This window comes from Trematomus bernacchii, unplaced genomic scaffold (genome assembly GCF_902827165.1).
Source record: "Trematomus bernacchii unplaced genomic scaffold, fTreBer1.1, whole genome shotgun sequence".
Lineage (NCBI taxonomy): Eukaryota > Metazoa > Chordata > Actinopteri > Perciformes > Nototheniidae > Trematomus > Trematomus bernacchii.
Window position 1 is genome coordinate 3,215,587 of NW_022987821.1, and position 13,723 is coordinate 3,229,309.

General features: G+C 40.1%; 1 protein-coding gene across 4 annotated transcripts in view; it reads left to right on the plus strand.

The window, feature by feature from the left end:
* Positions 1–13,723, plus strand: part of pudp (pseudouridine 5'-phosphatase) — a 45,784-nt gene that overhangs the window by 25,173 nt on the left and 6,888 nt on the right. For 3 of the 4 annotated variants that reach the window (XM_034151068.1, XM_034151070.1, XM_034151069.1), the window contains 2 exons: positions 2,830–3,048; positions 4,988–5,217. In XM_034151068.1, coding sequence (XP_034006959.1) covers positions 2,830–3,048; positions 4,988–5,217 — 449 coding nt within the window. Of the gene's footprint in view, positions 1–2,076; positions 2,167–2,829; positions 3,049–4,987; positions 5,218–13,723 lie in introns of those variants that run through there. The other variant, XM_034151071.1, reaches the window with a different exon arrangement.

A 13,723-nucleotide genomic window follows, 5' to 3' on the forward strand; every position in this document is an offset into this window, starting at 1 on the left:
GACTGTATTCATCAACTGCTGCTGTAGTCATAACTCAGAATACACTTATCGATCCCTCGCCTCCGAATCAAAGAGAATTCATTTACCAAGCAACTCTGCTGGTCAATGAGTCTATATCCATTCTAGCTAGGGAACGGTAATAACATAAATGGATATCATTACTGTGGTGCCCACCATTATTGGTTATCTAGAATCCTGGGACCAAACAATTGGGCTAAACCGTGTGCTACCTTGTCATAGGGTCATGGTTTTAGTATGTTGTGCTTTATATTTAGTTGTGATCATCTTGGACAACCTCCTTGTTTATTACATTTGGCCAAGAAACGATATACCTTCCCTTGTGTATCAGGTCCATTGAGTAGGTTTGTAGTACACCAATAAAACCAAAGAAGAAGAAGTTTTATATACACAAATGAGATGACAGGGTGAGAATTTCTATTTTTAAGTCAGCATCCAAAGGTCTTCAGTGAGCACAGGAAACTTCAATGTCTCAACAATTTTGGACGTATAGCTAATTGGAAAAGGGAGTTAGAATGGGATAAATTCTAATATCAAGTGATCTGTGTATAATCCATCATATCAACGAGAATCATGTTGACTGAATGCTAATGAAAAGCTGGAACAAAGTTTATATATGGATCACTGTGTAATAATTAGGCAGCAGACGTAAAGCTTTGAATACAACTCTGTGTGTAATGTAGCGGTGTCTCTGCACTCCGGTGGGAGATGTGAGAACTGACTAAGTGTGTTTCTGCCTGTAATTTTACCTCTCCACTATTTATATCGACACACACTGTTTGAGTCAGACTGCAAAGTGTCGCTCCGGGCTAGCTTCATTGCCATCTCCTGCTACTTCTCCCACATAGTCATCTTTTTGTCTTGATTTGTGGGACTCATCAGGAAATTGTACTTTTCTTGCTCCTCCAGAAAAGACACATGGTTCTTGTTCCTGCTTAGTGTTCCCAACTCACCGTCAGTCTGAGCAATTCCCTAAACTACACAATTTGGCACACAGCACACTCGATGGGACTCAAAGTCTCTATTTCACTCTCACCGTTGTCCCCCAATTAGGCCTGAAATCCATAAGCTCATTAGATTGTCCAGGTTACGGGGTTCTCTCATTCCCCTGACGTCTCTTTCACACTAACAAGACAAACTCTGTTAACATGGAGCTTCCAATTATTCACAAAAATGTGGCAGTTCTGCTAACAATGCCGTGAGCAGCCTTTTGTCAGTAATTTGCTGCGGCCCATCTCTGTGACACGCTGCGCAGAATGGAAATGTAAGACACTGAAAGAAAAACATTTGTTATTCAGAGTGTACAAAAGCAACATCCTCGTGTTCTGAGGACTTGTGTGTCTTATATAAGTGAGGGCATTCAAATGTTATGTTCACTTTAATGGGCGCTATCCGGATTTTACCCATAAAGTCAGTTTACTTGACTTAACACAATGTTGAATATCTTCTGTGTCTGTAGGAGATATGTCAAGTCTAATAAACAAATCCTCAAGATGTCATAGTGAATTAGTCAAACTACTAATGTATTGCATACTGTGTATACAATGCAGGGATACTGAGAAAAACTGCACAAAAATAGAAGAAAAAGATAATAACTTGGTGAAGTGAGTGAGTATAAAGGTAGACATTAAGTGTGGCGTAATGACAAGGATTAATTATTAATCATCAGTTATAATCATGAGCTTGAAAACTCCAAGGATATTTCTGGAAATAAATTAACATATTTAAAAAAACAATACAAATAATAACAAAGAATGAAGAAATCCTCAAAAAAAGGAAGTTTAAATAGTTTAAAATTAAAGAGCACTTGGTAGAATCAATATCCCACTGACCCTTGCGCTGGGACGACTAAAAACTATCCCTGCGTCGTTGTAGCTACTTTTTAGACTCAAATATTATATTTGTTGTTAGTTTCATCCATACTAATTAAACGTAAAAAGCCTTTTATAAATCTGTAGTCGGAGCACCTACACGGATTAGCTGCCTTTTTCTTTTTTTGCAATCACACTTATCGGGGTTACTTTTTGTTTGACCACCTTCCCTGATATTCAACACGGAACTAGGCTCCTGAGTGAAACATGTCTGCATCAAGAAGCACTTTTAAACCCGTGAGCCATGTACTTTTCGACATGGATGGACTTTTATTAGGTGTTGAAACGCATTATGTTTGTTATGTCTTGTAGTTTTCTTTGTCTATTCATACTGGGAGACTGCACCTCTACTAAAGCGACGTTGATACCGAAACTCGTGCACAGCTATTCACTTGGCATGCCGAACTGCATAGAGAAAACTATAAATTCATGATTCATTTGCACACAGTCAACATAACGTGCACTATTAAACCAAACGTTAAATTGTTTTGTTGCTAATAACCTAGTGGTTAATTCGGCATACATTTCCAATATGTATTTGTTCTAGAAACCTCAGAAATGCAATGTTTACTATTCCTTGTTGACGTGACATTATGTTACCCCCATTTGAAAGTTGATTTTATACAAGCTGTGAAATTGTCTCATCAGACATGTGCCGAATTTAAGATTAATAATATCTTTAACATGGACTACGTGGTGCTTGACTATATATATATATATTTATATCGCAAAACATAACAGTTTACATTGCAATGGTTTGATACCAAAGCTCTGTTCAGGGCTGTTATCCCTGAAAGTATTATTTATTTTGTTTGTTTAGAAAATAAAGTGCTTTTTACAACAGGCCTTTTATAAAACACTTGTCATTACAATAAGTGGTCATTACCAGAGTTGTAGTATTGCTTAATGACATTGTTTTTGTATTTTATTCTCATTTTAGACACAGAGCGACTGTACACCGTGTCCTTCCAGGAGATCTGTGACCGCTATGGAAAGCGGTACACCTGGGAGGTGAAGTCCTCGGTGATGGGGAGGAGCGCTCTGGTTGCTTCGCAGATGATCCGTGATGCTCTGAATCTCCCCATGACCGCCGAGGAACTGCTCTCTGAAAGCAGACAGATCCAAGAGAGGATCTTTCCCTCCGCCAAACTCATGCCAGGTACATCTGATTAACCTGCACTGCCACACTTTAAACAAAATAATAGCAATCATTTTCTGTAAAACAGTCCAAAGTGTTCTTGAAGGTTTCTGCTGTGACGCCTTGATTTTGGCACGAAAGTGAGTGACTGCACAGTGAGTGAAGGCTTTTATAATCCACTTTACCTCAGGAAGCTAATTATCATAAAGAGCATTTTTTTTCTGGGAATATGAACATTAATGATCTTTTCTGAAAGAAACCAATAAAAGTGTTACATAAGGACGATGACTCAGCAGGTACAGCCGCCTCTCATCTTATAATTCATCACCTCATGCGTTAACGTTGAATTATAATGGAGAGCATTTTATTTGTGTTCTATTGAACAGAGGAAGGGTTCACTATGAGTCAATAGTTTCATCTTGAATGGATTATACACAGTAGAATAGACGTTTACTTTTACACCCCACAGTTATTTAAATTGTTGCATTCATTTGTGATGCCTTTCTATTTATCTATTATATTCTGGCGAGGTAAACACTGTCGGAAAACTCTATGTAGAATTAAAGAGCTAAAAGTAATGGCTTTGGACACAGTTTGAAAACCTTTTTGTCAAATTCTATGCAATTTCTTTTGACAATTCCATTAAACTCATTGAGGACAAATGGCAAACCTTTAAAGTCACAAAGGCGCAGATGAGACTATCGTTCACCCAAATATCTTACTTGTTTCCTTCAGATTTAGGAAATGAATCAGGACCAAACATTGCGTCTGCCATATGCGCCATTGTTGAAATGTCATATAAACATTTGTAAGTGTGAAGCGTTATTTGTCACTCTAGTAATTTGTTCAGAGTAGGCACTGATAGATTCCAAATAGCTATTTCTATACAAAAATGTAATTAATTGTGCAGCCCTTATTCAGATTCTCCTTATTTCGCATCCTTCTGCTTCCCCTATGTAAGGTCTTTCTGCAGAGTGATGTGCACAGAGTTTAAAGCAATAAAAAGAGCAGCTATTGCATGGATTTAATGGTTTAGCCTACACCTTGCAGAGGTTTTGTGTTGGTCTAGTTTCAGTGATACATAACTGAGGACAAATTCCCCTTTAATAAAATGGGTTGGAGTCAGCCCTTTGTAACGAATTTGCTAAAGTGTGGAGCAGCCTGTTTACTATCTGTTAAAAGATGTGTTCACGGTCTCTTTAACTAACAGAAAAGCTTGGAAGCACTTTTTATTACATTTTATAGAGTGTCAGCCTTAAAGCTGTAGATTAAAATCCTCCCACAGCTCTGCTCTCGGCTCACTGTTGAAACACAAAAGAAGAATGGAAACATATTCACTAGCTGTGCAAAGAGCTCTATATGAATAGAGTTTCTATTGATAACATTAGCCTTGTATATCAGAATCTGAATTTATTGTCAAGTAGGTTTACAAATACAAAAAAGGTGCTGTTGTGTAACATGGTTCTACGGTGGCCGACTGGTGGAAACGCGCCCATATCTCTTCCATTAGGAGAAACTTGTGAAATTATGCAAATATGTAAAAACACAAATGTTCCAAAACAAATGCAAATGAAGAAAATGTTTTGGACTGTGTTGAACATGAACACAGTAAGAGGAATAAAGTTATATAAAAAAGTAAAAATAGAGTGATTATGTAACCTTAAAGTTAGCAACCACTGTTTGACATTCACCAGTGAGGTATTTACTGACATATCTTATGCTCTAATACCAAACGTTAAGGTATTTTAAGCTTGTCTTAATCTTATTTTAGGTATCTAACCAATAACACGTTCAAAAAAACTGTTGACTTTGAGAAGAGGGAACAGAATAGCTAAAATACTAGCAAGAATATGACAAGTTACTAAAAGGGAAAAAGGTTGTGCAGTATTTCAGAATGTAAAAGTCTTAAAAGAGGGTAAAACATACATTAAACCTGACTTTGCAACATGGGTCCCGCTAGGTGTGGAGAAGCTGGTGCTCCACCTGCTCAAGCACAACATTCCCGTCGCCGTGGCAACCAGCTCGGCGGGGGCCACCTTCCAGCTGAAGACCCTCCAACACAAGCCCTTCTTCGGTCAGTTCGACCACATCGTGCTGGGGGACGACCCCGACGTGAAGAACAGCAAACCTGCCCCTGACTCCTTCCTGGTGTGCGCCTCCAGGTTCCTCCCCCCCGCTGCTCCGGAGAACGTGAGTGCTGCACACTACACTTCCTGTGTCTTATCTGAAATGACTCATGTTGTGCTGGCATACAGTGTGAACGCACAGGCCTTTTAATTAAATCTCCAGTGTTATTTTGTTTCCAGTCAGTGCTCCAAAAAAAGAACTACCTACTGTGTACCGCTACTTGAAAGAAAAACCTTGTACTGTTACATTTATAATGAAATCCATTATAAAAGAACATTCAGAGAGAAGAGAAGGAAATTAAGCAATGGGTTGTCACTGTTTTTAAGGGGTGACCTCGTATTACTGTAAAGATACAGTTTTATCCATTTATCGTATTTTTGGGGATTTGCTAATAGGTCATTTCAATCATTATTATCGTATTAGCTTCTGAATTGAATTGCATTAGATTTGAATGTTGTACCATTAGCTCGTAGAGGAGACCTTTATGTGAGGATAATATCAACAAATGTCCTGCATCGAGTGGTGTTTAGCTGCCTGTTTGTCAAATATTAGCTTTTCTGAAGTGTTCCATTGGCAGTATGCAGGCAGGGCAGGATGTCAGTGACAGACACACACTTAGACTGTGGCGCTTTGATCACAAGTGGAGAGCTTTCAGGGATCAGTGGCTGTTTAAGATATATTCCCAGACAGTCTGGAAGCCTTTCAGTGTGTTGAGTCAGTCTGAAAAATGCTGCCAAATATATCTCAGAAAGACACCGAGGAACAGTGTGAGGCCTGACCCACTTCCATGAAAACTAGATCACGTGTAACAAATGGCAGCATTATGCTAATACCAACACATCTGCTGTTGATCATTGCTCAGTGCACAGCTTTCTAATGAGTAATTTAATGACATACTTGGCTATTCATTATGTATTTATATGAAAACTGATTATAGAGGGAACGGGAAACCGGGACATCTTCCACCAGGTGTTATGAAACCTGAATTTCTCCTCGAATCTGAAGAGTACAACTACAAGCTTCACTTCTACAGAAAGACCAATCAAATCAAAAGCTAGTTGAGTAGCAGACTGGAGAGGACAAAGGTTATTCCTTGACCCCTCCAACCTCCATCAAATGTGTGTTTGTGACAGAAAGAGTCATTCCAATCAATGAACGGGGTTTCGTTTGCAGTTTGAAGAGCGGCCCGAGAGGCTTCTTATCATCTCAGCGTGGAAATATGGATCTCCATGAATACCTCATTCAGCTTTTATTTAATAATTTGTCCTCTGTAAATGCATAATATCCACCAATCCGTGTGTTGTAAAGTAGATGGTGCGTTCTTCCTTTCTTGATTAAAGTGCTCTTAGGGATAGATGGCGACAAAACGATTTTCAAGAGACCGTGAAGTTTTATGTTGCATATTCTTTAATGTCATTTGCACAATCATTTTCGTTGGCAACTGCTATAAGCTCTCCCAAAGGCATACCTGCATTTCCTGTGTCCGAGTTGAATTGTACGTTTGTAGTCGTGCTTCGAGTTTTGCTTTCCTGCGAACGCTGAGCTTCTGATTCTGGAATATCCGCACAGTACGAAGTCAACAATGCGCTTATCAATTAACCGGCGTTGAAGTACCAGCAATAAATGGGAGGCGTTACCTGTGAGTCACAAACACGTCTGTATGAGGTATTTGACCTCACAAGACATTTATTTTCTGATATGCGTGTGTTCAAAAGCTCTCTCCTTTTCCAATACACCTTCAGTTACCAGTGTAAAAAAGGTTTATAGGGACTATAAATCACATATAAGCTATAAAACCCTGCATTTACACATGGCTTCTGGATAACAGCGCAACAAAAAGAAGTCATTCAAAAAGAGAGCAATCATGGCGTACTGTATTTAGATATTTACAGCCTTGTTTTACTGGGAAATGTGAGGCATCCAATTCAGTGTGTTGTCGCGACATCCTCTGCTCTGCTCTTTGCTACAAAGCGCTCTGCCTGTGGAACACCGGATTTTTTAATCTGGAGCCAGCCACCGTCAGAGCTGGCATTTTTCTTGATGAGATATGAAACTGAGGCTCAGAGGGGGAATCGACAGAGTGTTCAGTGGAATAACGAATGACGATAGGGAGGGGAAGAGGGGATGAGCGACCTCAACGCAAGACAGAGGGAGAGAGAGAAGCAGAGCAGACAGAGGCAGAGCTAAGGGAGGGGGTAAACAGAGGAGTATGGTAATAGTACACATCCAATTGTCAGCTCTCCCTGCCCTAATCTCAACCCTGATGAAAAAACAACAGCTTGTTTTTAGCCACTAAGAGACAGACTGAAAGGCATGTCACACAGACAGACCTAGACATAGTCATTTTCTGGAATATTCTGATTGCTTTATGCACGGCATTGCAACAAAAACATAGATAGTTTTGCAAGTAAAAGAGCTGCACCACCTGTCATTATGATGTGTTTTCAAAGATTACAGATATGGAATATATCCAGTAAATGATTCAGTAGAGTGTAGTGCATCCATTGTTTCTGCTTGATCTGTTATATAGCTTTTAACCAGAGCGACTTACAATACAATAAACATGGGATCAATGCTGAGCTCTCTGATTGGTAGACGCCCATGTCCCCCCCTGAGCCACAACCGCCTATCAGGCTGTTAGCTACAGACAGCTGGCTACCTTATTAATACCTGCTTGTACACAGTGTACTGAGTATATTCAGTCCTACTCGTAGATATTAATATTTGCAGCGTGATTGCTAAAGACAGCTAGCCTGCTGCAGTGCAGAGACGCCTGGAGTGACGACTTCTGTCAAATTTGGCAAGTGCACAAAACCTCTAGTACTCTCATGATATGACTTATATACATTGTTAGATTTCTCTGTGAATATTCCTAGCTTTTAACACTGGTGCAACATAGTAAGAACGACAAAACTGTACTGTTTCCTATGCTCTTGTGTAAATGGCAGCAGAGCAAATGGATAACAAGATGTGATTAAATGTGATATTGAGAGGCAGAGCAGGGCATCCTGTCCCTCACTGAGCACTCCAGTGTCCTCACAGCTCCGTAATGTGTCCACGCTGCTGTCTGAGCCCACCGACAGTGAAAGAAACACCTCAGCTCTCTTCTCCACGCCGAGCAAAAAGACATGTTTCACAACTCCAATGTAACACCGTTGATGAAACAGGAGATTTTTACCAGAGGTGTGCACAGCAGCCTGAATAAGATTAATGAAAGCTGAGAGTGAGCGAGTTCACACACACACCGATAGGGAGAGAGCGAGGCAGAGATAACTAGTTCTTCCCCCGCCATTAATCATACAAAGCCTTACACCTGGGGGTGGCTCTATAATCCAGATATTCAAATCAGGTACAATTAAGACATGAACTTTTCTATCGGAACATTAAATAGGACCATTACCGCTCTGACAAAGCTCGCCATATTCACCTCTCGCCTTTATCAAATACACACCAGCCCATCAATTTCCAAATGCCTATCTTTGAATTAAGGTTTTTATGTGGAAGTGTTAAATGTAAGTAAATGTTAAGTGGTTCAGGTCACTTTCAATGCTAAGTGTGCATTGATCTTTTCTACACTGCACTTCCCACAGATCGCCCACCTTTGCTGCATATGTTCATTATTTAGCTGAGTCTGCTCAGCCATGATGTCTTCTAAAGGCCTTCCTTCATGGTTGTGACTTTAATGGCACTTTTCTATAGCCATTAGGCGGCACGTGTAGACACTTTGATTGTTTAAAAATAAGTGAATCTGTTTGCATGGACACAGCTACGTTTTTGGTGGCACTGGTGTGTTAGTTACCCAGATACCCAGGATTAGGAGAAGGTTGGCCAAAAGATGCTTCCTCCATGTTGTTAGCCATAAAGGCGTTGATTGGAAAACAGGACGTACATTTTGAAAATATTTGAAGGCTCCTTATGTGGTGCTGGATTTGACTGGCATACATTGAGTATCTCTGTTCTAAGGAATTACACTGCAACAACATAAGGTTTACACTTAACTTTACAATAATATAATGATAAGTCAACTGATTTTGTACCAGGTTCATGTCAATGTTACACAACTTTAATTACAAACCATTTTCAAACACCACAGTTTGGTAGATGAACAGTGAGCTAAGAACTGAGTGAGAACAGGTTCCCACACAGGCCGGATAGTCAGTGAATTCCCTCTCAGCTACAGGAGCTTTGGATGTGCAGATAATGATGCTGCAACAATACGGCAACTATCATCCCAACCCTATTTTGTATTGTCTTTCATCCCTCATAAATCAGGGGGCTTACAAGGATTCCCATAATAAAGAATCATCACTGGGATGATCCAATAAGAGCGAAAACAGAAGTGCACTTTGCCGACCTCAGTCATTCCTTCATCACTTTACCCTTTTTACTTTACTCCACTTTGATGCCGACACATGACCACAGTCACACAGAACAGATGCATCTGCTGCGATTAATGGTGCAAAATATTAGTAACACCATAGTGTAGGAAAACTCTGTTTTAACAGGTCTCAGGCTGAGAGGCTCACTTCTCTACTCTTTAAATACTCAAGATGTTAAGCTTTTGGAATAAACTGACAATATAACGAGTCAGTGAATGGTTTCAAGTTGATTTTAAAAGCGTTCCTCCTATCTAACTGCAGCACATGACCAGAGCAACGTGCGTACGGATCACAGCCGGCCCTCCTCCTGTTTCTATTTCCCAGCTCGATACTTTATCATCAGACTTCAAATGTGTGTGTTAAGCCTGCTGCAGGGTCCTCCTCGGATCACAAGCAGAGCAAAGGGAGACATTTTCTTCTCATTTGAGCTCAATGGTGATTTTCTGATTAAGTCCTTTGGCTGTCCACAAGCTTTCCTTTGCAATCTCTTTACACTCAGACAGCGGTAAGTTATCTGCTGATGAAAATGTGCTCGGTAATAGCGGCCCCTCGTGTGAACGCATTGTGTCACTCAGTAAACATGTCAAGCTGGGATTCTTTCTCACAAAGAGGCTTTCGAGCTGAGAGTCAGAGCAGTCGATTCCAAACAGCAAACAGATTGAAGTTCAGATAATTCCTTTCATTGATTCATTTTGAATTGAACAAAGAACTGCGCTGTAGTACCAAATAAACATTGTTGTCATAATCATAATACTTGATTTATACTGGGACAATTGGGTACTGTGACAGCTGCTCTATTTTAGAATAACATGCAATAAATTCAATCAATCATAAAATAAATATATAAGACGGTTACAGTAGGTAAGAATGTGCAATAAAAACCCAAAATATATTAAATAAAGATATTCATTTAAACATGAGAAGTGAAACTAAAATGCCAAATAAAAAATGTAAAGATAGTTACGAGTTAAAGTAAAACATGCAATACAAAGACAAAAAAGAAGCAAGAGTGTGCAATAACATTTGTTAAATAAATAAAAATACCGATACAAACGTAAGAAATTAAAGCAAAATGTCCGATACAATTAAACCGAATACAAATATTTTAAACAGAAAAAAGTCAAATAAATTGTAAAAAATATGCAAATTGTTTTACAATATATTACATGTACATAACATTTGATTCCCCCACCAAAAAAAGCATTCTTGAAATCAAAATGCCTTGATGATGTCATTTTTATATAGCCTTCCTATCAATGGTTTTTTAAGCTTAATAAAAAACGTATATCGGACTTGAATTTCCACAATTTGCTCGAGATATTGAAATCTCCCGGGCACGTTCACGGTGGGTTCAATCTAAGTCCTTGTGAGGTCATTGGCTACTTGATTTGTCAAGCTATTAGTGTATGAATAATATAATTAGAATGCCAGAAGTGACATTTCTAGCATTTTCTTGCCAACATCTATCTGACTTCTTATGTGTCAGAACTTTGCCTTGGGTAAGGAAAGGCCTCAGAAGCAACTTTGAACCATTTAGGCTGTACATGTGACCTTTGACATAGAATGCACATTTATACTAAAGTGTGTCCATCATCAGCGCTGGCCTGCTCCGTACATCAGAGAGGAGGAAGCGTTCCCTCGCTGCCCCGGGCTGCAGGATCATTTAGAAGATGCAGTGGGCGATCTGTCACTGTCACTTACTCACCGGCCACTGCACGCAGGACACTCAACATGCATCATGCACGTCCAACTCCCCCAATCCAATATGTCATGTGTGTTTGACAGACACATCAGCTTGTTATAATTTCACATCATGCGTCAGCCATGTAATACCTGACGTATTTTATTGCTAAAGCAACCACATCCCTGAGTACATCACATGATCCTCATACACACAGTGAGCAAATCAATCATAAGAGACTTATAGTTGATGTGTTCTGTGCAGCGTGTTCCACTCAGGCATGTGATATCCCTCTTTATTTAGACTACACAACCTGTGTGTTGTGCAGCAGTAACATGAGAGAATTCTGTCTGTTTTGTGGGTAGTTGGGGGGTCACTGTTGTCCGCTAGTGTTACAAGCCACACTAGAGGACATATGGAACGTAACAGCTAGAATAAAATCAGTCACTATACTTTTTCAATCAATTCCTCCACCAAATGTTATCTGCAAGCTGCAAATCCAAAGCCATCTCCGCTGGGTGTTCTTGTGCTCGTCAGAAAGATGAAATGATGGCTTCAAACGGTACACCTCGTCTTGAAGTGACTCCCAGTCCCCCTAAACCCTCTGAAGCCAGGAGCCAAATATGAAACTACAAAACTCTCTGACAGGAAAACACAGCGAGCAGTGCCAATAGCCAAAAGTTAATATAAAGGAGAAGGAGATATCCAACTCACCCAACTCATGATGCTAAAATAGCCTCTTTCTTTCATTAGCATAGTTGATATCGTTGCCAAATTACCACTATAACATCAAATGGCTAATGTCCGCTTCTCTTTTTAGCTCCTTTTTTTGCAATTTTTTTAAAGTTTCACCATTAAACGAGCCATTCCCATGACCATTTTTTGGTGTTTAACTATGGAAATGCTGACAACTATGCCTGGTTTACTTTGATTTTACTTTTGATCCTTAAGCTACTGCTGTAGTGCATGATTTCACAGCAGATTTATGGGAGTTAAATGAAATGATATCCCCCGACAGGGTGAGCCACACTGAATGATGTCTCTGTTCCATGGCTGTGAGTTATGCCTCGAATGAGTTATAACTCAGACAGAGTACAACTTTTGACTTAAATTCACCTCACATAGTATCTTTGCCCTCCCTCTGCTCCTCCCAGCCCCCCCCCCCCCACCACCACCACTCCCCGGAGAGGCTTTTGACTTTGTCATGCTGATTGTCCCTCTCTATTATGAACCATATGCTATCGTTTCCCGTGGTTAATACTGTCCTGAACGTTGAGTCAAATTACAGATGAGTACACCCCCCTCTAATGTTAATCCTGTCCTAATGGGGCTTAAGGTCGTGGAACTGTGGGTGAGCTGTGACCTAAAAGTTACATTTTGTCATGAAGATTTTGTTAGAACCTGCATTTGATGTAATATCCGGCTAGTATTACGATGCTACATTAGCATTTGTATGAGTCTAGAAGGCTCTAGAAACGTGTTGAACATGTTGCTAGCTGAAGTGACATAAATTGGTGTAAATTCAACCCATGTCACACTGTGTGAGATGGGTATATTGAAATATGTTGGCCAGAGACCCACAAACTTCTTCTTTATTTACAATTTTTAGATTTTGTGTCTATAAGTCTGGGTTTTATGTCTTCCTGAACATCGTTTAAAAATGGCGCTCGACAGTTTGGTTCTACATTTAATACCTCTTTGTGAATTTGCTGCAGGCTTTCTCTGTCATCAAAGTCAACATGCTTCACAGTGATATCCAAGAACACTCGTTTTCAATGAATGACCGAATATTCAACCACGTTTCTCTCACCACTGAAGAATATGATCAGACAGAATCACACAGTGTCAAGGGGCCTGGCGTCAGAAATGGTTAGCAAGAGCCCTCTAACATTCTTTCAAAAACAAGACATTTCAAAGAACATGTTGAACCTAATATTGATGAATCAACTCTGTCTGCATTCATTTTAATTTCATTAAGGGCACCATTTTATTTAAAACATGGTTCCCATTTCTCAACACAGCAGATTACATATATTATGATATGATTATGACAAAGTGCTTATCGTTCTTATTGAAGTGTGCCGGAGAACAAGGCCTGGGTCTTCTCCAAATCACAGCCTTCCCACAACACACTCCTCTGAGAGCTGGTGTTGTGTTATTGGGCCAATTGTGTTAGAGACAATGGGACGGTGTGTGTGTACGTATGTGTGCACACAGTTTACAGCTCTGGCCTCACCCCACATCCCCTTTTGTCTCGTCCCGTTGTGCAGACTCGGTGCTTCCAGAGTCGGTTGGCTCTGATGAATCTTGCATGTGTTTGGGTGTAGGCCTGAGGACAGGTAGTAAATCTTCCATGGCATCTTTTGAAGAGGGGGGGGGGGGGGGGGGGGGCTGCGCCTCCTCACAGTTCCACCCAGAGGGAAGGGAAGTCAGGAGGTCCAACTTTGAAAGCTCCACGTGAAACTTTATTCAGTGACACTGACGTACTGTACACCTCCACAGTGACTAC